The 26,793-nt window shown below is 37.5% G+C and overlaps 1 protein-coding gene across 1 annotated transcript; it reads left to right on the forward strand.

Annotated features, from left to right (window-relative positions):
- The first annotated feature begins 382 nt into the window (after window positions 1-382).
- LOC140139851 (uncharacterized) lies at window positions 383-25,948 on the forward strand. The gene is made up of 17 exons (XM_072161603.1): window positions 383-476; window positions 1,716-1,853; window positions 3,310-3,526; window positions 4,031-4,191; window positions 5,054-5,210; window positions 7,500-7,699; window positions 8,149-8,242; window positions 11,808-11,954; window positions 12,475-12,612; window positions 14,818-14,969; window positions 16,246-16,425; window positions 16,981-17,545; window positions 22,115-22,280; window positions 22,682-22,823; window positions 23,454-23,630; window positions 24,250-24,412; window positions 25,194-25,948. The coding sequence occupies exons 1-17, from the start codon at window positions 420-422 to the stop codon at window positions 25,340-25,342; spliced, it is 3,003 nt and encodes a 1,000-aa protein (XP_072017704.1). The 5' UTR covers window positions 383-419; the 3' UTR covers window positions 25,343-25,948.
- Window positions 25,949-26,793: the final 845 nt, after the last annotated feature.

The following is a 26,793-nucleotide window of genomic DNA, read 5'->3' on the forward strand; positions in this document are numbered from 1 at the left end:
GATACACATACTAGCTGGTATCACATCTATCCAGATTAGAGCAAAGTACACAACCGTAAGTATCATACATTAACTTGGGTTAGGACTGAGTTAACTAGAGTTTATTACAACCAACTACACAGGAAATGATACACATACCAGTTGGGATTTCATAGATTAGAGCAAAGTATACAATCGTAAGTATCATATACATTAACTTGGGTTAGAACTGAGTTAACTAGAGTAAGTATCATACATTAACCAGGGTTAGGACTGAGTTAACTAGAGTTTATTACAACCAACAACACAGGAAATGATACACATACTAGCTGGTATCACATCTATCCAGATTAGAGCAAAGTACACAACCGTAAGTATCATACATTAACTTGGGTTAGGACTGAGTTAACTAGAGTTTATTACAACCAACTACACAGGAAATGATACACATACTAGCTGGTATCACATCTATCCAGATTAGAGCAAAGTACACAACCGTAAGTATCATACATTAACTTGGGTTAGGACTGAGTTAACTAGAGTTTATTACAACCAACTACACAGGAAATGATACACATACCAGTTGGGATTTCATAGATTAGAGCAAAGTATACAATCGTAAGTATCATATACATTAACTTGGGTTAGAACTGAGTTAACTAGAGTAAGTATCATACATTAACCAGGGTTAGGACTGAGTTAACTAGAGTTTATTACAACCAACAACACAGGAAATGATACACATACTAGCTGGGATTACATCTATACAGATTAGAGCTAAGTATACACTCATAAGTATCATATACATTAACTTGGGTTAGAACTGAGTTAACTAGAGTAAGTATCATATGTTAACCTGGGTTAGGACTGAGTTAACTAGAGTTTATTACAACCAACAACACAGGAAATGATACACATACTAGCTGGGATTATATACAGATAATTAGAGCTAAGCATACAACCGTAAGTATCATATATTAACTTGGGTTAAGACTGAGAGTTTATAATTACTATTGTAAATGGGGATGTTAATTATTCCAGTGTCCATAATGCAAGTCCATGAGCTATAGGAAGCCATATGTGTACAAAAAAGTTACCAAAGCTAATGTCAATTCTGTTTGTATACTGATAGCCTATACATGAGCATTATATTTTGAGAGGTCCATGTATACCCTATTATTTGTCTAAATTGTATTTTGATACATAAAACTAGGACCTTGTATAATTATGAAGATATGGGTAGAGCCATATCTGTGTGCAATATAAGGCCCTATTGTAGGTTTGATAAGAAAACAGGAAAATGTACATTCTGAAATGTACTGAAAAATTCTGAAATGTTTGAATGTTTATTAATTGAAACTTGTCATCTGCAGCCTCCTGCATGGAGAGAGCTATATAATGAAAAAAGGGGACAGCCTTATGTATTGTGAAATTCTAGAAAACTGAGTCAGTGGTGGCGCCAGGAATTTTTTTTTGTGGGGGGGCATTGGGGAAAAGTGAATTTGGGGGGGGCAAAATCAACAAAATTACTATAAAAAGTGGACATTTTCAAATTTTGGGATTTTACTAGGGGACAACAGAGGGGGGGGGGGGGCAAGAGTTCTGACTGGGGGCATTTGCCCTGATGCCCCCCATAGCCAGCTACTGAACTGAGTTGGTATTCTCTGATATCCATGAAATTTGAAATCCATTTGTCTTGACCTGTTTTTGTTTGTGTATGTTTTTATATATTTCAGTTGGATAAAGAATCAGTATTTTTTCATGAAGCTGAATTGCAGTTTGCAGTTGATGGAGCAATTGATGATGATGCATACACTGTTAGTGCTGTACCAGCAATGTTTGTTGAACTGTGTAACTGTCCACCAGAATATGAGGTAAGATTGATTGATTGATTGATTGATGGATTGGTTGATTGACTGATTGATTGATTGATCAGGTGGATCATATCAATTCATCCACTGATTCATCCGTTCATGCAGCATTTCATTACTTTCTTGATTAAATGATTAATCGACTGATATTTTTCGACAATATTTTTAGCTCGGAAATGCAATGTCTCCCTGCTGCAACGATTGTATACAAAGTAGAAAAAACAAATAAAGACCATAATCTTTCACATAGAGGATGTAGATATCAAATGAAGTCACCCATTCAGATAACCCCATTCAAGAGGGTGTAAGGTACACATGACAATTTGGGTTAATTCTACTCAGTATGACAGTAATCAAGCTATAGTAAGTACTAGCTCCCTGGGCGAACTTCGCTGTTCCGAAAGGTTCGCTTTTCCGATGGTTCGCTATTCCGAATGTTCACTATTCCAAAAATTAAAAAGGTTCTCTATTCCGAAGGTTCTCTATTCCGAAAACAGAAAAGGTTCTCTATTCCGAATATGAAAAAGGGTTCTCTATTCCGAATATGAAAAAATGGGTTCTCTCTTCCGAAAACGAAAGAAGGTTCTTTATTCCGATATATTATAAAGCCACCGTGTTCTCTACTCCAAAAATGAAAAAAAGGCTCTCAATTCGAATATGAAAAAGGGTTCTCCATTCCAAAATCTGGGGCCGTGACCTTTGACCTCTGGGGCTAAGATGGGCAAAGGATAAATCTACGGGGTAGGGCCCGTTAGTGTTCCACATATGGGCACTGGGGCCTTTGTAGTTTTAGCGCTAGCCTTGACAGAATGATGTGTTTGATGACGGAGGAAAAGGACCTAAAAGAAACCAAGTAAAGTTTTTCGGTGTTATGAATTCCACTGCATATAACATATTCGGAATAGAGAACCTTTTTTCATATTCGGAGTAGAGAACACGGTGACTTGTTTCGGAATAGAGAACCCATATTTGAATATTCGGAATAGAGAACCTTTTTTCATATTCGGAATAGAGAACCTTTCTGTTTTCAGAATAGAGAACCTGTTTATGTTTTGGGAATTTTCGGAATAGAGAACCTTTGGAATAGACAACCGTTTTTACGGAATAGCGAACCTTTAATTACATTCGGAATAGCGAATGGTAAAATTACACATTCGGAAAAGCGAACCTTCGGAATGACGGACCTTCGGAATAGCGAGAAGACCCCAGCTCCCTTAGTCCTATGGGCTTATCCAGTTGAAATCCATACACCTATGGAAGCCATGACCTTGATCTCCCACACAGTGGGTGTAGACTTCAAATGGAGTCACCCATTCAGGTAACCCCATTTGGAATAGATGAGTAAGGTCATGTCTTCCATAAGGGTGTTTGGATTACAACTGCAATACCCAGCACGCCACAGGACATATGCATAGGGCACTGTGCAACCATCTATTTATATATCCGTTTCTAATTTTAGGGTAACTTCTGTGAGCAATGTGCCCCAGGTTATCGCTGGCAGTCTACAGACCTCGGCCCTGTCGCGGGCTGCGTGATATGCAACTGTAATGGTCATAGTGACGGGGCGTGTGATCAGGAGACTGGTGCATGCCAAGACTGTCAACATAACACTGCTGGTGATACATGTCAACTTTGTCAGGATGGGTACTATGGAGATGCCACAAGAGGAACACCAGGTAAGCAATTGTGTATGGTGGCTTTTGAAAATGTGAGTGTGTTCGCTACTTGCACGGTTCCACCATTATGCACTATATGCGGGGAGAGCCTCGAACTGGCAGCATATATGAAAGGAAGAATTAGGCAACCTTACACAGAATGTTATATGACTGATTCAATACCCATTCATGTATGCTGCCAGTTCGGGGCTCGATCCCCTGCACAGAGTGCATAATGGCGGACCGCCAAACCATGCAAGTAGCGAATATTTGGTTATCAAAATCAAAATGATTGATGGTTATTGTCAATGAACTGGAGTATTTTGAAATATTATAATAATTACTTTTGGTTAATATTTAGGGGGCCAATTTTAAATGAAATTGATAAATTGACCCAAGAACAATCACATGGGTGTTGATTGTCATCATCACCATCATCAACATCTTTGTTATCATAATTCTTAACAACTGTCGTCATCAGCAGCAGCATCATCAACTTGATATTGGTAAATTTGTATTTTTCAGATGATTGTCAGCCCTGTATGTGCCCAGGTCCCCCAGGTGAGAACTCATTCTCCCCTACATGTGATGGGAATGGCGTTTGCTTACAGTGTGCTGAGGGACATGAAGGGAACAACTGTGAGACCTGCTCAACAGGATACTATGGATTACCTACTGATATACAGGTACTGTCATTTTAGTATGGGAGCTACAATCAGGGAAATTAATGTTGGCACACTTTGGCATTATATTTAATGTAAATCGCCACCCCTCCCCCACTCCAATGTTGATGAAAGCTCTTTTTCCATTGACAGTCTCCCAAACATTGATTGAGGGGAATGGGGGAGGGAAGGAAAGGAGAAGGTTTGTACTTCTCATTAAACATATAGTACTAATTTCACTGAACTTTCAGAATGGCAATGAAGATCAAGTTCCAACATTATTGTCAAGGTGTGCCAACTATTTATTTCCTTGATTGTAGATTTTGTTTGTCCTGGCATGGTATTTGTAGTTTGCCAATGGTAAAAACACCATAGCTTCATCTACATGTATTACCTTTGACTTGGGTCAAAGGTCATCTTTGCTGTCAAATAAGGATGAAAGCATGTTAAATGTTTTCACACCTGCAAATGTGGACCCACATCAACCACAAATGGTTCACATTCTTTTTAACACCATTTGCATAACACTTTGTGGGTTGGTGGGTGGGCAGGCAAGCAGGTGCAGTTGAGTATGTGGGTTTTGAATGGGTGGATGAATATGCATACAAGCCAAGAATGGGCTATTCCAGATGAAAGCCAAACACTCCTGTCATAGAAGACACAACCATACCTTAATCTCCCACACAGGGAATGCAGATGACAAACAGATCTCTATTTAAAACTCACACTCCATAACTGGAAGATTAAGGTCACATCTGCCATAGGGGGTGTATAGATTTCAACTGTAATAGCCCAATGGGGTAGCAAATTGGCAGCTTTTTCAAATTCATTCCAAAACCATGAGCCTTAATTATAATCTTGTTTTAATTGTCATCTCTCCTTACAGATGAATGGTGGTCAATGCCAGCCATGTTTCTGCAGTCTCAGCCCAGCTGTATGCGATAGCATTAGTGGGCAGTGTTTGGATTGTCAAGGCAATACAGGAGGGTTGACTTGTGATGTGTGTGATAATGGCTACTGGGGAAACATTGCAAACTGCCAAGGTAGGTTTGTTTCTTGGTTTTGTTGAATTATAGGTTAATAAATGCATATTACTTGTTGGGAGTGAAATTGTACAAAATATTAAATGCATGCATATTGAGATGTTGATGCATCTAATGCACAAGCTTCGCAGGGGGAGTGCATTATATAAACATCAACAGCTCAGTACAAATGCATCATTTTGTACAATTTCACACCCATCAAGTGATACACATTGATTAACCTATTTCATGCATGAGAAGAAAAAAAAAATCTCCAATGATTTTTGCTATTTTTATAACAAAATTGTCACTAAAAAGCAAATATAAATGCATCAACCCACAAGAACACAATCAATGCATTGTTTGCATCCTTCTTGCTTTGATTGGTTCTTGCTATCTAAGTGTGTATAAAACATTAATTGTTAAAACAGTCCAACTTCTCTTATCTGGACTTTTTATAAATAAATCTATCTGATATACGGCTGTATGCATGATCTTCACAGGAAAACATGTTTTTAATGCTTTTATACTTTAATTTCATATGCTTTTAGAAAAACATATCTATGTGACATACACCACTCAAATCTTTCAGTGTTATATTGCCCCATGAGTATCTTTAGTTGTCCCAACTTGAACACCTTGGACACAATTACACATAATTTACTTATCCTGAGAAATATGAAATTACTCATTGTGAACAACCATGTCCCAGCACATCCCTTTTAAAGGATTTTTATTCACTTATCTGGCCAATAGTTGCATACTGCAGTTACTGTCCGTTTTCCTATACACAATACACAGTGCTCTTTCCCATTGACGCGTGACCTCTACAAATAGCCCTACGTTAAAAGTATGGGGATATGACTAGTTAACGTCGCTGTGTGAAAAATAACCGGCCAATATTAAAAGTACTCTTCTAAAGTTCTAGAAAATATAGTTTTGTAACATGTCCTAAATTTTTAGCTAATTTAGATGTTTGGAAATATTCGTACTTTGGTGTTTTAGTTAATGATATAGGTAATAGTACATTGCCTATTTAACGTCGCTGTGTGAAAAATAACCGGCCAATATTAAAAGTACTCTTCTAAAATTCTAGACAATATAGTTTTGTAACATGTCCTAAATTTTTAGCTAATTTAGGTGTTTGGAGAGGGTCGTACTTTTGTGTTTTAGGAAGGATATGTAAACGACAGATAACACCAAAAATATGAAGAAATTATTTCCAAACCGTGTTAAGTCAACAATCATTATGTTGCTCATTTTCAAGAATGCTGGTTTACAAAAAGCACGCCATTGTCTCATTTCGTGAACAAAAGTACACATACCATTGTTTCCTTTCGTTTCCTTTATAATCGGTTACCCAACTGAAGCTATAATACAAACTTTCATGTGCGATATCGCACATGAAAACAGTCACATGTGCACAGCCAGAGAAGATCCGATTTAATCAGTTGAGCTGTAATGAGTGTTATCTTGGTTTAATAGCTTTTAATGGGGTTAAGTCCTGCAAAGGTCGAGATGAATTCTACTGTAGACATGACTGCATCATGGGTCCCATCATGGTTGGATAAAGAGCTTGGACTGTACTTGCAAGTTGACATTAGAAATAGAGTTTGCCCTTGACTGATACCTGACGGTCTGATTGACTGAAAATTTTGAAAATTGAGTTACCATTTCTTACATTCTCAGGCTCTATTGTTCAGAAACTAAAATGCAAGGGATTAAGTCAGTTGATCTGTAACTTGAATTCATTGTTAAGTACCAATCAGCTTATTTCAATAAAGGTAGATGCATGTGTCAATGAAGGTGGGGTAAGACAAGATTATGGTACACTGGTGTTTTAGAGCCCCTCTTGTCTTTGATGATGTTAAATTGGTTCATATTAATGTGACAAAATGCCAATCCGAATGAAAATGTCCACTTTTTTGTCTAGATTAGCACCAACCCCCTCATTTCAAGTTTCCATGTAAAAATTAACATTACTTACCAAAACAAAAACAACAAAATCACTTGCTTCAACTGGTTAGTAAGTGACAAAAGGCTAGAATAAAAGAAATTGTCACACCTAGGAGGCTTACACTTCAGAATAACAATGACATACAAAAATGTATGCGTAAACGAAAACAGAAACTGAAAAGATAAAAAGATCCTCAGTACCTGTACTTACTGATGTTGAAACCGTCATATCCCTTGCACACTTGGTTGAAAACTTGTGTTTTTATTGTATTTTTACTCCATATTTTTCCCATGTCTCAATTTTATTATTGCTAACTTTGATACAACTGTTATATTTTCCATTCACTCAATCAGAATGTGACTGTGACCCAGTAGGAGGAGACGGGAATTGCACCCAAGACCAAGGCATATGTGAGTGTCATCCTAATGTTATTGGTAATCGATGTACTCAGTGTGCTCCAGTGTCTTGGGGATTCAACACAGGGGAAGCTGGCTGTACCTTGTGTGACTGTCACCCAATAGGGACGGTCTTTGGTGCCTCGCAGTGTAACTTGGTAAGTGTTTATTACTATGTGGGAGGCATGACATCTTCCTTTTCTCAAGTTGTCCATGGAAAAGATTTTTTCCCAGAAAGCAATTTTTTCACACCTCTTAGGCTAAGGGATGAAATAAAAACTTGACCGGTGGTTGACTGCCGGTTCCATCCGCTTTCTATTGTTCTAAACAATGGAAACTGGATGGAACTGGCGGTCAACCTCCAGTCGAGTTTTGATTTCATCCCTAACAAAATTGTAACATTATAAGTCCCTTTCAAGGTGGTTTTGGATCCAAATATGTTTAAGAGTTCAACAATATGTAGGTTTTCTTCTTTCAACATTCCAAATTGTAAAGTAGGGTACTCACAGAAATGTGTTCAAAGCATCCAACTGAAATATGTGACGGGAGTGGATTAATATTTCCAGTGGTAACCTACGTAACTGATTTGATCTTTGACCTCTTACAGGAGACTGGTCAATGTGAATGCAAGGAGCGAGTGACAGGTCTAAAGTGTGATGCCTGTGTAGATGGTTACTACAGTGTGGAACAGGGATGTATACGTAAGTTGATATCTGTGGCTCAGCGGCACAAAGCTGTATGTCCATTAGCTGCCATATTAATGATAATCCATTGCACCAAGACAGCTGAGAGCTCAGCGGCACAAAGATGTATGTCCATTAGCTGCCATATTAATGATAATCCATTGCACCAAGACAGCTGAGAGCTCAGCGGCACAAAGATGTATGTCCATTAGCTGCCATATTAATGATAATCCATTGCACCTAGACAGCTGAGAACTTAGCATCACAAAGGTGTATGTCCATTAGCTGCCATATTAATGATAATCCATTGCACCAAGACAGCTGAGGGCTCAGCGGCACAAAGATGTATGTCCATTAGCTGCCATATTAATGATAATCCATTGCACCTAGACAGCTGAGAGCTCAGCGGCACAAAGATGTATGTCCATTAGCTGCCATATTAATGATAATCCATTGCACCTAGACAGCTGAGAGCTCAGCGGCACAAAGACGTATGTCCATTAGCTGCCATATTAATGATAATCCATTGCACCTAGACAGCTGAGAGCTCAGCGGCACAAAGGTGTATGTCCATTAGCTGCCATATTAATGATAATCCATTGCACCAAGACAGCTGAGAGCTCAGCGGCACAAAGATGTATGTCCATTAGCTGCCATATTAATGATAATCCATTGCACCTAGACAGCTGAGAGCTCAGCGGCACAAAGACATATGTCCATTAGCTGCCATATTAATGATAATCCATTGCACCTAGACAGCTGAGAGCTCAGCGGCACAAAGGTGTATGTCCATTAGCTGCCATATTAATGATAATCCATTGCACCTAGACAGCTGAGAGCTCAGTGGCATAAAGATGTAAGTCCATTAGCTGCCATATTAATGATAATCCATTGCACCTAGACAGCTGAGAGCTCAGCGGCACAAAGCTGTATGTCCATTAGCTGCCATATTAATGATAATCCATTGCACCTAGACAGCTGAGAGCTCAGTGGCATAAAGATGTAAGTCCATTAGCTGCCATATTAATGATAATCCATTGCACCTAGACAGCTGAGAGCTCAGCGGCACAAAGACATATGTCCATTAGCTGCCATATTAATGATAATCCATTGCACCCAGACAGCTGAGAGCTCAGCGGCACAAAGCTGTATGTCCATTAGCTGCCATATTAATGATAATCCATTGCACCTAGACAGCTGAGAGCTCAGTGGCACAAAGCTGTATGTCCATTAGCTGACATTTTCCCAAGGGGGGGGGGCGTTTATTAGAGGTCATTTTTAGCACGACAATTCCTGTTAAAATCATTAGGTAAGCTTAAAAATCACGCTAAAATGACGCACTATGAACTTTTGACACTGACTTTTGGTTCACTTCCGGGTCGCCGATGCAGATTTTCGCCATTTATTGCTGCTATTATCAACCATGTGAGCAATCAGAATTTTTGAAACATCTTGGTTGAAAAAAGTGGTGGGGGCGTTTATTTGAGGGGGGGCGACTATTTGACGAAATACGGTATGGACATACATCTATAATTTGACCATCATGGTTAATATAAATGTATTTTATTTTGAGAATTGTCTTGTGACATCTTGCCAGATGCATCACCCGTTATCAAGTCAAGTCCTATACTTTGTCTACTTTCTTCAACACACACAAGATAGACCAGACAGGTGAACTATATCACTGTGGTAAAGCCTAACAATTCCTGCCAATTATGAGCTGATCAAACTATATGCCATTGAGTCATTGATCTATATAAGATATCTTAGAATGCCTACCCTAACTATGAAATTCTTTTCAAGATTTTTAAAAACATGAATGAAATAAGATATTCTTATTCACATCTTATTCGGCTTCATGGAGTATAAGTTCTTAGTTGTGATATTAATCATCATAATAATTGAACACATTACCGAAATAGAGTCTCAACATTGAGTCCTTTGATCTATGTGTTCTTATAATGATATTCTCAGTGTTTATATATTTTAATTTTGTCTAATATCTAACATTAATATTAATTAATCTCAACAAGTGTGTATGTTTTCTGTTTGTTTGCTATTGTTGTTATTGGTTTCTTTGTTGGTGTCCTATTGAAATGTTTTACACTTTAAACAAAGTTGGATTTTTGTAATAAGTATTTCTGTTATCCAAAATAATCTTGACCATGTTTATAATTATTTTGCTCTTCTTACTTGGATAGTTGGTATGTTTGCAATCAATAGATATTTTGATATTTTCCATAATATATTTTGGAGGAAAATGCATGTTTTGTATCAACATTTAATTAATATTTGCTTGTTTTAAAATATTTTTAAAGAATTTTATAAAGCATGAAGTCGAGGTGTTGGTTAAGCTTGACGCTTCCTGATTCTTTCAGTGCTTGTTTGGCTGGTTCTTTTTTAAACAATTGACAAAAACGTAGTTTTGCATTTCACAACATTCTGGTTGTATTTAGAATTGCCTTTTCTCTAATTAGTAGGCCTGTATGAATTTTATACCTGATTGATAAATTCAATTTCCTGAACAATTTTCTTATATGTATTTACTATTGTCTTGCAGTTGGTTTGACATCCAAATTTGCTTTTATTTATATCTTTTATTTATTCATATATTCAATTGATTGTTTGTTTGTTTATTTATTTATATATTTGTCTGTTCATTTTTTGTTCCTTCATTCGTTGGTTCATTCATTCATTTATTCATTCATTCAATCATGTTATATTTATTTGTTTGTTTGTTTATTTGCTTGCTTGCTTATTTGTTACTTGCTTACCTACTTTCTTATTTTAAATTACAAAATATGTGCTCTGAATTATGAAATGTCCACTTGGAATGGAAACAGAGGTGACTGATTATTACTTTTCTTAATTGATAAATTTTCTAAATTAAAAAAGTTTTTTATTTATGTCCTTATTTTTTTATCTGCCTACTAGTATTAATTGACCTTTTCCTTTATTGTTCTCTGAGCCACTATACCATTTTTACCCAATGTGGCATTGAAATCGGTGCACTGCCTAAATTACTAGCATTTGCTTAAAGTGTTTGTGTACATAAGAATGTACTTAAAGACTCTGCATAGATGCGCATTGAAAACAGCTGCCTCAGTGCATTGATGTCACATGGGTGAAAAATGGTATAGAGTCTTAAAGTTATGATGTACAGTATAGTCACACAAATGAGAATCCTGCTGTGTATGCTGAAGAAAAAGCCATCAAATAATTAACATTAAATAAAAATAGTAGGAATTCCAATTGAATGAACGCAGCTTTCAGCAGCTGTATTTGATCCAACCGCGATCGTGTATCACTTATTGCAAATTACAACCTGGAAGCACGACCTTGGATACAATGCTAACCAATCACAAGTGCGTTGACATGATTGGATTCACTTCCGCATTACTCACGCACAGTCGCACACGCTGGCGTACATCGCGCAGTATACGCAAAAAATTGTCACGCTATTGAAAGCTGTTCATTCAATTGGAATTCCCACTATAGGCAGAACATTTTTTGTTGCCTAATTGTGCCTGAACTCGCCACCGTCGTCTGCTAATCAGTATATCTTTGTGTCCATCCATTTCAGCATGTGAATGTAGTAGTGAAGGTACATTAGCTTCTACATGTGATGCACAGGGTGTGTGTTCATGTAATGTTACCACTGGACAGTGTACCTGTATGCTGGACACCATAGCTGGACGCACATGTGACAGGTGTGGACGTGTTGGAGATGGTACGTATGCAATATAGATACAAGATTTACCTGTCATTGCATAAAGGTGCCCATGTACTGACCTAAGGGGCTATCATCCCAAATATACTGGGGGGTCATAATTTTTTGGAAAGAAAAATAGGGGGGTCATAAAATTTTCGATGACCAAAATATAGGGAGTCACAAGATGACCTCAGATAGTGCATTTCTTTTATGCAAAAAGACTGATTTCAGTACAATTTTAGACTGTTTAGGGGGTAAAGTATACGGTGGTAGGGGATCCTAAAATTGTTGTTGCTGAAATTTTTGTACATTTACATTTTGTAAATTTGGGATTCCCTTCCAAAGAAAATAATAGCTCCCTAATGGCATTTGAATCTTTAAATATTGAAGGAATTAAGAAACATAAAATAATAATTTTATTTCAAATATTTCAATAATGTTGTAAAAGTTGCTTTTGTGAACAAAAATATGTTACATTGAATCACAGGATCTGTGATTGAATGAATTATGTTATTCAATGTTCATTTTGCACATCCAGACATGATGAATGTGGTAGAGGAAGTCTTCGTCGGAGCCTACCCAAACTGTGACCCATGTCCTGAATGCTATCAGAATTGGAGGAGGACCCTGCTGGATCTTGGTGAAAACTTTGAGGCACAAGAGCAAAATCTCATGAGTAAGAGCTTCTGATTGGATGATATAATCATAGGCTGAGTAACCAATTAAAATAGAGCTTTGAGATTTCTGAGTAATTTCTATTCTACCATATCTCTGATTGGCTCAATACAGGATATATCCTTCTTTGTAACAAACCAAAACAGTTCTTAGAGGTCAGATAATTTGGACTGGTAGTGCATCGCTCATTCTACAAAATCCGGTGCCAATCCACTAAAAAAATAGAAAAAATAAAAGTTGTTCAAAAAGACCTGCTTTTTGTGTTTTTTTTAAAGTAAATGTATCACTACTTTCAGATGTAAAAATTGCCAACACCACTTGTATATTTTTCTTTCAGGAAGTCATGATGTTTTTTAACACTAAAACTCAATGTAATGTGAGCTACGTTACCGACTATAAAATGGGCTGGTTTTACTCAATCCAAGGTCATAAAAAGCAAATTAAAGATCACTTGAGTGAAATGTAAAACAGATTTCACCATTTCATAGAAGTTTTGAAGATGCTTAAATGAATGTGTAACGTAGCTCACAGTAACGTAGTTCACTGGTTTTTAATGTTTTTAATGTGATTTGCGAACGTTAGAACGTTATGTCGGTTAATTCTAATATAAATGGGGTTCGACCACTGGTAGCTTTCACATATTATTAGGAAGTACATGTAATACAAGTGCATACTATAGAATTCTGGTAACGTAGCTCACCAATCTTAACATGGTCGGTCGAAATTTCAATGTTTACAATATTTCTATGCCAAAAATGCTACAGCATCACGATTTTTACGGTGATTTTTAAAAACCTATGAGTGTTTCCTTTCAAAAACCGCAAATTACATTGATACCTCTGTTTTACTTCTTTCCAATAACGTGTGTTAAAAAGGGGTAACGTAGCTCACAGCGTTTTGGTGGAAAGTGCAATTTATTTTAGAATTACACAAAGACATTTTAATCACTAAAAATAATGTTGATAAACAATATGATGGTGCGTTATCTAATCAAAAAACAACAAATATGTAAAGAAATCGCATTTATTCAAAGAAAATATTCAGGGTTAGATGTGACACTTGAGCTGTGGAAACGCATTTTTAGCGATTTTTGAGCCTTTGCAAGGGTTAATCAGGCTGAAGAAAGCATTTAAAGTATGGAAAACTATATATGTCCATGTAGATCTCGTTGAGTTCTACCAGAAAAACAACATATTTGATGCCCTAAATGCTCGACAAAGTTTTTGTGGACCAAAGAATGGAAAAAAGGCTATTGGCACCGGATTTTGTAGAATGAGCGGCATGCTTGTAGGGTTAACATATTATTTTGTTTGCATTGTAAATGGAGCAATTTACATGGGTTACCAAATAAAGAATATGTTGTATACCGGTACTTCAAAAATCCAGATCATGCAACAAATGGACTTGCTTAGGACTCTAGTCGCTACACAGTAAACAGTGCAAATTGCATACAGTAACAGCACAAGTCACAGCGTTGCAATTTTTGAAATTCTTAAACAGCACAAGAACAAATCAGAGCAATTAATGTAAAAAATGTTAAGATTGTATATTTGCACTGGCATGCACTCTGCATACCATGGGAAATGCTTTCGGATGCACTCATTTTTGATCAGTTGTATTTTGTATTTCCAATATTTTTAGTGACAATTTTGTTTTAAAAATACCAAAAATCACAGGGTATTTGTGTGTGTATGAAATAGGTTGTTGATAAATGCATGTCACTAGTTTTACTGAGATGTAGATGCGTCTTATGCAGGAAACCTTGCTTGCCTTCCTGCTTGCCTTATTCCACTTGGGACGTTAAGCAGTATCCGAGAAGAAGAAGAAGAAGAAGAAACCCATCAACATCAATGGAGGGGGGGCAGGGGAGCTAGAAGCTTCAACATCTCAGTGCAAGTGCTTTATTTTGTACAATTTCACTTTTAACAAGTAATTTATGCTGCAGAGTTGGTTGCTTTAATGGGCTATTCCAGTTGTAATACATATACCCCTTATGGAAGACATGACCTTAATTTCACACACAGGGGGTGTAGATTTCAAATGGAGTCACCTAATTCAGGTAACCCCATTTGAAATTCACACTCCCTGAGTGGATGGAAGATTAAGGTCTTCCCTTCCAGGGAGGTATATATTGATTTCAAATTCAACAGGAATAGCCCATTAAATAGATAGATTTTAACCTATAATCCTACAATTTTATTATCAGATTTGATGCAGAATTATGGAGATCTAGCAGTGTCAGAGGTAGACATGTATTTAGGCAACATCCGGGGGAACCTGTCATATGCAGAACGGGCAATACAAGAAGGGACAGAGGAGGCTGGTGACCTGGAAGCAATACAATCAGGATTTGATGCGGTATGGGGTTAGGCATAGAATAAAGAGATACAGAACAATCACCAACAGACAAAATCCCAGCATCACCCATTATATGAGGGCCACTCATTCCAACGAGCGCGACATATACAAAACTGCTATGCACATACCATGTATGCCATGAAAACCGCTAGAGCAATACAACTGAAAAGTTTGAAATATGTTGTTTTAATGGTAGCCCTCAATGTAAGATGAAAAAATTGGACCACACCCCTGTAAATGTTTGTGCAAAATATGTTGAATTTCCTCATCCCCACCATGGTGTTATAATAATTATTATATCACTCATACATAAATTCTAGATAGTTCATTGGTTGATTACCATTTATCATTTTTACCATCACCCTCTCCGTGTGATAGTCTTTACTATCATAGTACTCTGCCATAGTGCGCCTGCGCCAAACCGTGCGCTGACTCTTGGGCTCCCCGATTGAGTTATGGGGTGGACCCCAAAATGTGAAGTATATCACTGCAAAACATGGTGTTATGTTGATGAAAAATGTATTTCCTACCTTAAATAGTATTTTAGTAATATAATTTATGCATGAGTGATATAAAACAAATATTAACTGTCTTAAATTAGGTGTATGGTGAAATATAATCACTCGGTGAAAGATGTATTGTTCCATTCCACTCGCTGCTCCAGCTCGTGGAATGGAACAATCCATCTTTCACCTCGTGATTATATTTCACCATCACACTCATAGACAGTTAATATTTGTATAATATTGAATGATTCCTTGCGACACTTTTTAAGTATCCTCAGGGATGTAGCCAGGGAAGTGGGGACGGTCGTTTTCCCCATCACCAAATACCAAAAAAGTCCACTTTGCGAGCATAGCATGTTCAAAAAAAGGTCCAAGTTTGTCCATTTTCGAGTGTAGCGAGCAAACAAGTTAGGTTCTTTATGTTTTTTTGGTCAAAAAGTTCAAAATTTTGGGAAAAGGTTCACTTTGGGGGAAAAGTCCACTTTTTTCATTATTATGTTTTGATGAATCCAAGTGTGTGAAAATATTGGATCCAACACATAATAATGATAAAATTGGATGCTAATAATTACGCCCAATAGTTTTTGGTCTCGCTGTGACTTTTAAATATTGTACTCAACTACTTCTCGTGCAGTATTTTGAAACTTGTAGCTCGGCCAATATTATATATATGGGCTCAATCGATCCAATTTTTGTATCAAAATATGCCCCTTCCCCAAAATTTATCATGACTACGCCCCTGAATATCTTTCCTTTAATCTCTTCTACAGATTACATCAGGTGTTTTCCTTATGTCTAGCCTGATAGCTGATATAGAATCACAAGTGAACAACTTGACGTTACTTGCAGAGGATATCAAATCATATGATGGCATGGTGATGGTTGAACCAGGTCTTACCAGGAATGCAGCACAGTTGCAGCAAGAATTAGACTCCCTCGTCAACACAAGGGTAAGTGGAATATCATTGCTATACCAGGAGGATGAAGGTGTGCTTGAGAGCCTCATCAACCCCTTTACCTCCCTTGCCCAACTGCTATGAACCAGTATACCATGGTTATAGGCAGGGGGGTAATTCTGAACGGCTCGCCAAAAATCGCTTACTCCCCCTCTCGGTCTGCCAAAAATCGCTTGCCCCCCCTCTCGGCCCGCCAAAAATTCTTTGCCCCCCCCCTTGAACATGCCAAATTTTTGGGATCCCAAATTCCAAACCTTAAATGGTATAGATGTATGTTGCAAGCACAGCGAGCAGGAAAATTTGCATATTTAAGCATTCCCGTACTGTTTTCCCAAGTCTTTTTAGAGCGTTTTTATTAAAAAGGCGCCCTGTGAATATGTGCCAAAAATCACTTGCAGCCACCCCCCTCTCAGCTTGCCAAAATTGCTTGCCCCCCTTTCGCCCACCAAACATGTCTTCCCCCCCAATTTTACCCTCCCCAGGGCTCATAATTATTGCACAGCCCCTGACTCGTTTTCATTTCATTGCCAAAATTCTTCCCCTTCCCAGGAAACTTACTATAGTCTAGCAGAGGAATCCTGGACCACGATACAAGAAATGTACCAGCTAGTTGAAAACCAAGAGATCCAAGTACAAACTTTACAAACCCTCACCGAAAAATTACTCGATGACACCGAGAGGGCAGCAAACGACAGGCGAGATGCTCGTAGCATCATCGTCAACTCACAAAGAGACACTGAATTTGGCGAAAATTTCCAACGTTTGCAGCAGATTAATACAATCTACGAGGCGTATCCATTGAACCAGGCGTCCAATTTGGCCATACTAGCAGAATCCAATGTGAATTCCGCCAATTTAACGGTGCAAAGTGCCAAGTTGCTAGCAGGACAGAAGAAGACCGAAGCTGAAGCGAAGAAATATGATAGTGAAGTTGCAAAATTCAACGCAACGTCTGCAGAGGTTGCTGCTAACAACGCCAGGACAGCAGCAACGACTTATAAGGATGTTGCCCTTAGTTCGGCAGGAGACATGGCGTGGTCATATCTAACTGTACTAGATGTCAACTCAAGATTGTCAAGAACAAACACAAGACGTACAGAGATTGAAACACTTGGTATGTACAAGGGCTATTCCACTTGAAATCCACACTCCCCAGGTGGAAGATTTGGAAATATCTTCCCCAGGGGGAGTATGTTTTTCAAATGTAACTGGTCAGAGTTAATCATTTTGAAACAAATACTCCCCCTGTATTATGGCTCTATTTTTGGGGACATGACTGATTTCCCCGAATGACCAACAAAGGTGGGGCCATGGCCCCTGCCCCCCCTTTGGCGCATGCCACTGGTCCATGAGACCCTCCAACATAGATAGATGTGGAGTGGGGAAGGGTGAGATACAGGGGAGAGTGTGTGCTTTACTTAGATAGGGCATGTACGCATTTCAATTGTTTAGTACAAGTGTTCCAACTATTTTTTTCCAGGATTGTATCTATCAGGGGGGGGGGGCACTCAACTTTTGAAGTAGCAGTATGTGCCTGTCAAAATACCCCCTTTTTTTAAGTCTAATATACCCGATGACCCCCTTTTTAAAAGTCATAACCAATGACCCCTTTTTGAAGTCCGGGTACCCAATGACCCCCTTTTTTCTGATATTGTATCAAAATGCCACAAAATAAAGCAGAAACTTTCAAATTCTGTTATTTTGGAAATAAATTTGGGGCAAGAAATTTACTGATTTTAGTGGTGAAGTATCATAAAACGTCATTTTTCGGCAATTAAAGTAAACATCAATCTCTTACACAAGACATGTTATACACACATTGAACTTCGCACTGCATGTAATGCTGAAGAGGTACCGATATATATATGGTCGAATCCAACGAAAAGTGTACACGGCATGTTCAGGGCCATAACTTAAAAGTATTAATCAATTGGCATTCGTTTTTGTATTGTGTTTATTCGCCTTGATCATACGCTTCGCGCCATATATATAATAAGACCCCCTTCTATGAAAAATTTAGACACAGAGACCCCAAAACATGCTATTTTTACCCATTTTTTCAAAATATTTCTTAAAGTATTTTTAAAAACATCTAAATCAGTTATGAAAAGAAGTGATTGGATTGAATCTAAATTGATTTCCTGAAAGGTGTGTATTCAAAGATTGCCTGTTCAATTTTTCACATATTTGTACATAATTATGATATTTTTGTGATAATTTTTTGAGTGGTATTTTTTTACATTACCTACGAATACAATTTTTCATAGCACTAGATATATCTTTAAAAAATGAAAATCACTAATAAATGTGTAATTGATACAAGCTTTGATATGTCCAATACTGAAATGCATTGCATTCGGACATCTTTATTATTGTGTTTAGCTGCCAGAAATTCTAAATGGCACAAAGGTAGGTTTGGTAAAAAATATGCATTACCTCCGAATACATGTTAAAAGCTGTGTCATTTCCACAAAGTGAGAGAATAGTAAACAATAGTTAAGCAATATGTGCAGGGTAATACACTCTTTATTTCTACCAAATTTCAATAGCCTGCGTTTAAATATTTCTGAGATGTCAACAATAAAAGCAAGTATTCAGAGTAGGTAAATTTCGGTAACCGAATGTTACCTACGAATACACTTGGACATCATGACAGTATTGTGAAACACCGCTATTCATGCCAATGCCCATATTGGTACATAACGAAGGCCTGCATGTTTGCTATCAAATCATATGTCAATGAAAGTTGCGAATTCACATACATGCCCACCATGCAAAACTGAATACGGCTTAATTGTTGAAAAATATGTACTGAAATAGACGACGGTCTGCTCATTTGAAAGAAAAATCACATTCAAAGAAGATTAGAAGGGGATAAATACTTTGATTTGTCAACTGTCATGTGTGCTTCATTTTAAATGTTTACCGACCTTCTGGTTTCTGAGTAATTTGTGTCCAAATTGATTTATTCGAAGGTAACTTTTGACGTTTTCGCTAAGGTTACCTACGAATACCATGGAAAAAACGACTGTTCTCATTGTCTCATGATCTAGACAACACAGTGATGGACCCTGGTATAAAGCTAACTGTAGTTGCCCTCAAACGAAAGGCCAAAAGACGTAACTGACTCCAAGATGGACTTCACAAGTCTGCAATAACGGTTTTAAGCGATTTGTGTGCAATTAAGCAAATGAAAGTCACTTTAGTGCCTTTGTTTCTTACTTCAATCCTCTTTCAACCGCTGTGAACCGACATTATTAATACATGATAGGGTCTAAAGTATCAATAAACGCACATAAAGAAAATAATACATTGAAAGTGCTTTATAAAATGAAGTTTTGATTGCGATATCCACCAAAAGTCTAATTCTTACCGACAAATACTGAAATGTTACTTACGAATACAGCATAATACATGACATGTGTCATGAAGTGTCCCTACCAATGGAAATTAATTGTCAAAAACTTTAAGCGGTACCCCGGGACACTATTATTACCCATATACGGATTCATTCAACAATTATTTATTATGTAAAATTGCTGATTAACTACTTGTATATCAAAATGAAGTGGTCAAAATCTTGCTAAAAGCATCAAATTTTTTGGATCTAAAGTAATAGCATTTATTCATTTGGACGTACCATCTGAAAGAGATCTAAAAATTACCATTTTATTAATTCATTACCATAATAGCAAAATTTAAACCTCTAAACTCAATATAGATATTGTTAAATCGCTCATGTTACCTACGAATACCGGGTTTCTTCACCTTTTCATTGTATAAAGCGTTAGGTGTATGCGTATAATTCCTAATATTCTTGAAAACATATATCCTACTCGTTCTTATACAATGTGTAAATTGATTCATACTCATTTGATAAATAAAATACAGAAACTGACCTAAACTTCATTTTCAAAAATAAACTAGCATAAATTGACTAAGATCATATTGATCGCGTTATAAAAATAAAAACACATATTTTCTGGTTGAGCTAGCATTTTCCTGACACCCTGTGGTCTACATTACACGAAAAAAAAAAGCGTTAATGGGAATATTCCATTTGTTTTAGGTTGATTAGTATTGCGATAGTGAAAGCATCCTAGTGGTATTCGTAGGTAACATTGGGTTTTGATATCACATTTACTATCACACGTCCTGGATTTATTTTTCAAGATTAGTAATGGCACTTTTGGTTCCTATAAGGCCAATATGTCATCAATCAATGGGCAAAAGGAAAAAATTGTGGAGACATTTTTATTTCGGACTTTTATTTTTGGCCCGTGGACACTTTTGGTTGGATTCGACCATATGTGAGCATTCACACCACTCCACGCCATACATAAATTCTCCCAGTCACATTTCCCCAATATGAAATTTTAAAAAAGTTAAAATTTAATTTTAATTTTACTTCTTTTAAAGTTTGGCAGAGGCGGGGTTCGAACTCACGGCGCACCACGCCGCTTTGGATATGCTCCATGAGCCTAGCGCCTTAGACCACTCGGCCACTTGTCTTGATGGAATCCATTTGAAACTTATTTGAAGATACAATCGCAACTTCAATATAGGCCTACCACGTGACAAGCAAAAGCAGAAAACGTACCATATTTTGGAATTTTATTTCCCTAAAAACATTATAATGTGTATTAATAGCGCTCAATTGTTGTTAATCCGACAATAAACATGATAAATGCGTCTATATGGACAATACATTATATCGATTTTGACATGTGCTCGCACGGTGTCAGTACATTTCCATGGTCAGTAAAATAATATAGAGGAACCTACCATTTTTCTTGTATGTCGTTCGATGTTTTTATCAATTACATAAAAAATCCATTTTAGACCCCAAATGTTTTTTCAGGAAATAAAAGATTAGATTACCATAAAAACGAAACAGTAATCTTTTGCCGGGTCTAATGTTATTTATACATAGAATTTTCAACGTTTTTTCTATCCTTATTATTGCCCAATTAAAAAAATATTTTGGCGTATATAAAATTGAAATAAAATTCTCTGCCTCATAAACGACATCAAATGTGTCACAATTGGGTATCACGAATCGTTATATATGATGTGCAGTTAATATTCATATTTTCTTTTATACAGAGGATGCTTCAGTTTTGACAGGAAAATATTTTCTTGAAAACCCTCTCACTCGGTTATTTCAAAACGGTAATCACGCTTCCCTAGAATGTGCAATAATTTAGCATTAAAATTTTTCTTATTCTAACAGCAAGCGTTTCTAGAATGAATTATGGCGAAATGTGGTGTTGTGAGCATTTGGGTAATTATTTCATGCTTTGGATTTAATCGGAATGAATTGATTTGAAAAAGTCCATTGGATGCCTTACATCTGAGGCTCTACTGAATCTAGCTCATAAAAGTTAAAAAAGTTAAATCCTTCCCAAGCCTTTCGGCCCATTGAGCGGTGCCTATCTCCGTTTCATAACCCTAGGCCACATATCTGCAAGCAGAAAAGCTACAGTCCACTGGTAGCCATGTGTTTAACTTTCCCTACTCCATTCTTTCAATGCCGAACGCAAGAAGGCAGTAGGTACCATTTGTATGGCCCGGCCGGGATTCAAATCTGCGACCTCCCGATCGTGAGACGGACGCTCTAACCACTAGGCCACCACGCCGGTCAAATAGTAATGATTTTATTGTAATGGGATTTGTCTTAAAGGTAATGAAGTCCAGAACATACAGTTGCGTCCAGCAGCAGAGATGACAACACTGGTTGAGCAGATCAATGCATTAAATGTTGATGGCAATGCACAGACATACTTTGATGATTCAGCGGCAGGATTGCAGACTGCGGAAGAGACTAGGAATACATCACAGCTGGCTCAGTAAGTTTGTGTGTCTCTGTGTTTGTTTGTTAATTTGCTTGCTGAAATGGAAAGAGAAAGAAAATGGTTTTTGAGAAAAAAGTAAAATGGGGACTGCGAACTGTCAAAATCAAGGGTATTACTTGGCTTTTTGGTTATAAATTGCCTGAAAAAAACAAAAATATGAGCAATTTTGGCGTCTTATAGAGCTGAAATTATGGAAATCAAGGGTCTTTCGGAGCTCTATTTCGGTCAAATATAGGGGATCTTTCGGAGCTGCGAAATCCAAAAAGGGGGGTCTTTCCGGGGGAACATACCCATATGGTAATTTGTGTTGAGTGCCCCCCCTGGCTGAGATGTGAAGACATTACCTAGTATTATCTAAATTTGATAGAGTGTGAAACTGTGTTTTTTTTCTGTAGGATGGAATCTTCCAGTGTGGAAGCCTTAAAGAACACCATTGAGTATGAATTAACCCAGGCAGAGACGGTGCGTGGCAACACGGTAACAAGTCTGGATACATCAGATGGATATGTGGAAAACATAAACAACGTGGCACAACAGGTTGGTATATCCTAAAATATAAAAGGAAAATAGATATGGATATTAATTGACCAGAAGTCTTTTGGTGAAAGAGTTCTTTTTGACATTTATGGGATGGGGTTGGAAAAATGTATAGTGATGCAGCACCTTTTGGCGACATAATAAATTTATGGTACAAATGCGAGCAAAGCTTGCGAAAAATTTTGCCATTTTGAAGCTAAACTGATGAAACAGTGGAATAAATATGCACAAAGTGAGCAAAAAATTGCACTTAAACAGGAAGCCCCACTTGGTCAGTTCACCACAGAAGAACTGACTTACACCTGTTACAGAACAGAATTTACATTTAAATTTTATCCTTGACTAATTCCCTAAGGAACTTGAACCAAAAGTGGGGCTTCCACTTTAACCATCCCCCTTGGTAGCTCATTTTTACTCAAAGTATTGAAACTGAATGAATTGACTTAATATGTATTTATGAATATCCTCAATCATTCAGGTAGATAAATGAAGTCATTTATAAATCTTCACAACTGGACTTATTATTTTTGCTGGCTACTGTATCATGTCATATCCATGATGCATCATCAGGCCTAGTGATCATGAATTGTATAAATGTATAATATTGTGTTTTCCCTACTTGTTGTTTAGGTTATGCGTAGAGGTGAGGAAGCCACCAATCAAGGCCGCTCCACCTCGGATATCATCAGCGAGATCCGTCAAAGTGCGCAAAATAATGACCAGTGTTTGATATCCAAGAGAAATCAAGCTGAGAATGCTAGGGATAGAGCTCAGGGTGCTAAGTTACAAGCTGAAGCTGCACAACAGGTTAGTAGCATAGTGACAGAGAATCTTCACTCTGTGTAGACTAAAATATTTTGGTACAAGCCATATTAAGGCCCGGTATTAAGGATTGAAAGTGTCAGAAGGGCTTATCCTATCCTACCTGTCAGAACAAAAAAATAATTGAAACCCCACTATTTTGGACAAAACATGCAACATTTTCCACCCCAGAAAAAATTTGCTACTGTACAAACTGCACATATTATACTTTATAGCCCATTTTTTTAACTGCTTTACTTTATATATGTGACCAGATCTAGTCCAATCAGGCTAAAGTTGGCAATAATGAAACTGGGATATAAGCAAAAAGTGAGGAGAAAAAGCAATTAAAGACATATACATATAAGGTTCATAACTTAGCAACCAAGTATTCAAGAGACCTGGGACTCAACATCAGTAATTGTATGTACTGAGCAAGTTAGTAATGGTAGTAACTCAAGTTTCTGACTTTAGCCTGAGTGAATCAGATTGATTCACATATATAGTAAACTTTATGATAAAATTTCACATAAAACAAGATGCGAAAAGGTTTTTTGTACTCTAAAGATCAAAATACTTGTTAGTATTATTAACACTATTTTGTTATACCTGTGCATTTTGATAGGAGTATTTAACCAGCATCAATGATCAGCAAGTACTGAGGAATATGATATCATCTGAGATGAATGCAAAGGCAGCAGCCTTCAATGATGTCAACACTGTATCATATTCAGCTAATAACTTGTATGATGATGTTATAACAACTAAACAGATGGAGGACTTAGATGGTAAGTGGGTGTGTGTAGGGGTGGGGGTGTGTAGGGGTGGGTGTGTGTAGGGGTGGGTGTGTGTAGGGGTGGGGTGTGTAGATGTGGGGTGTTCATACAATGATGTCAACACTGTATCTTACTCAGCTAATGACTTGTATAATGATGTTATAACAACTAAACAGATAGAGGACTTGGATGGTAAGTGGGTGTGTGTAGGGGTGGGGGGGTAGGGGTGTGTGTGTAGGGGTGGGGTGTTCATACAATGATGTCAACACTATCTTACCCATGATAACAGCTAAGCAGATGGAGGACTTAGATGACAAGTGGGTGTGTATGTTGGGTGTGGGGGTGTAAGGTGTCCATACAATGTCTACTGTATCTATATAACTCAGCTAATAATCTGTGGCGGTTGTGGATGTCTACATGTGTGTATTGGGAGGGGGCAGGGTGTGTCACTTCATGTTCCAAGGATCCAAGCATATGCTGTTTGGGAAAACACACTAAAGTCACATACTGTCTCAAAAATGGAATAATACATTCATATAATGTCCATGCAGACCATAGGTTAAAGAGGTACAGATTGGACACCAACAGGTTAAGTCCATAATGAGCTCAAATGCTTTGTATTGGCCCTCATTATACTGGACTTTGCCACTTTGGGCACCTGCTGCCCCCATTTTTATATTATTAGTTCATGCCTGATCCAGACATGCTTGTATACGTCACTTGAAATAACTGTACCCCACAAATATTTACACACATATATGTGTATATTCTCTTTTGCATCTTTTTATTACAGCACTAATTACTCAGTACATTCGGCAGAGGAATGACATGCAGATATTAAGCACACAATTATCTGAGATGGAGAACCACTTGGATGCCATATTAACTAACTTAGATGGGGCCACTGATGGCAGCTTACAATGTAATGAACCGTCTAACTAGCAATGTAATTTCTGATTTCCAATAATTAGTGTGTATTCTCTAATAAATGCCTCGAGTGGCATAACATATTCAAGAAGGGGGTGTGTTATAAATCAATTTTTACAATGGTAATTCCATAATGCTAGTACTGTCTGGCAGTGCTGTGGTGCGCACCACAAACAATATGAAATTTGTACAAGTACTGTCGAAAAATAATGGATGCACACATGGATAATGTGAAATTGGCGATCACATCTTTGAAAATATGGGTACTCTATGGTATTTTGACAGCATTTATGGAACAGCTTAGCTCAAAAGAATGGTGAGGTGTTTATTAGACAGGGTGCATTTATTAGAGAATATATACAGTACTTGACACAATAGGTAAAAACAGTCGGGGAGAAGAGTGATAAAACTAAAGTGAAAAAAAAGTGGCCTGGAATGTTCCATTTAAAATCCACATTCCCCTGTGGAAGATTTTGGAAATATCTTCCATAGGGGGAGTATGAATTTCTGATGGAATGAACACATTAAGCAGCTCCATTTGAATTTCGTACACCCTCTGAGAAAATTCAACCTGAATGTTGCACTGAGAGAGGGTGAGTTTCAATCTTCTGCTAATGTGTTAATTCCATTTGAAATTCATATTCCCCTGTGGAAGATATTTCCAAAATCTTCCACAAGGGGAATGTGGATTTTAAATAGAATAGCCCATTGCCAAATAGAAAAAAAAAACTGTCACAGCTAAAAAATTAGCTACGTCAGCTTCTGTTGACAGAATAAAGCAATTCAAAAGCTTGATTGCTACTCACGCTCAGCGAATCTTCTGAAGTGCCTCATGTGTTTGATAGAGAAGTTCATAGTAAACTGTTCTTCGGTATTCTGTCATCTTCATAATGATATAATGTCTTTATTTCTCAGTTCTTTATTTTCCCCCAAAATTAAAAATTATATCATGAAGTGGAGAGGCCAAAAAGAGCAGGGCTCAAATTTATTTGGTTACCCTTCATTTTGTTCTCTATCCTGGGATTCTACTTTGTGTTCTGATTTCAGTGGTGGCGCCACAGGGGGGTGAAGAATGCCCCCCAGTCGGAACTGTTGCCCCCCAGTAGAAAAACCAACTTACAAAATTGCCTCCCCCCCTATTGCCCCCCTGACAAAATCCTGGTGCCACCACTGTCTGTTTTGCCCACTGTCACCTATTGTGTCTTTTTCAAGTACATGTTGACAATCCTTAATTTGTTGTGTTGTGTAAGGTGTTGTGTACCATTCATCCCATCGGTGTGTTTCTCAAACTAAACTATCTGAAATTAAAAGCTGATCTTGATCTTGATGTTGTGATCTGTTGTCGTGTGATGTCGCCCCCTGGGAGATCAGCAGTTGAGTGCCCGAGTTGATATATACTCTCGCAAAGAAAGTCCACTGATTTACTACAAAAATGAAGCAAAAAAAAAGGATATTATGGCCATGGT

This window comes from Amphiura filiformis, chromosome 18, assembly GCF_039555335.1.
Source record: "Amphiura filiformis chromosome 18, Afil_fr2py, whole genome shotgun sequence".
In the NCBI taxonomy this organism is placed as follows: Eukaryota; Metazoa; Echinodermata; class Ophiuroidea; order Amphilepidida; family Amphiuridae; genus Amphiura; species Amphiura filiformis.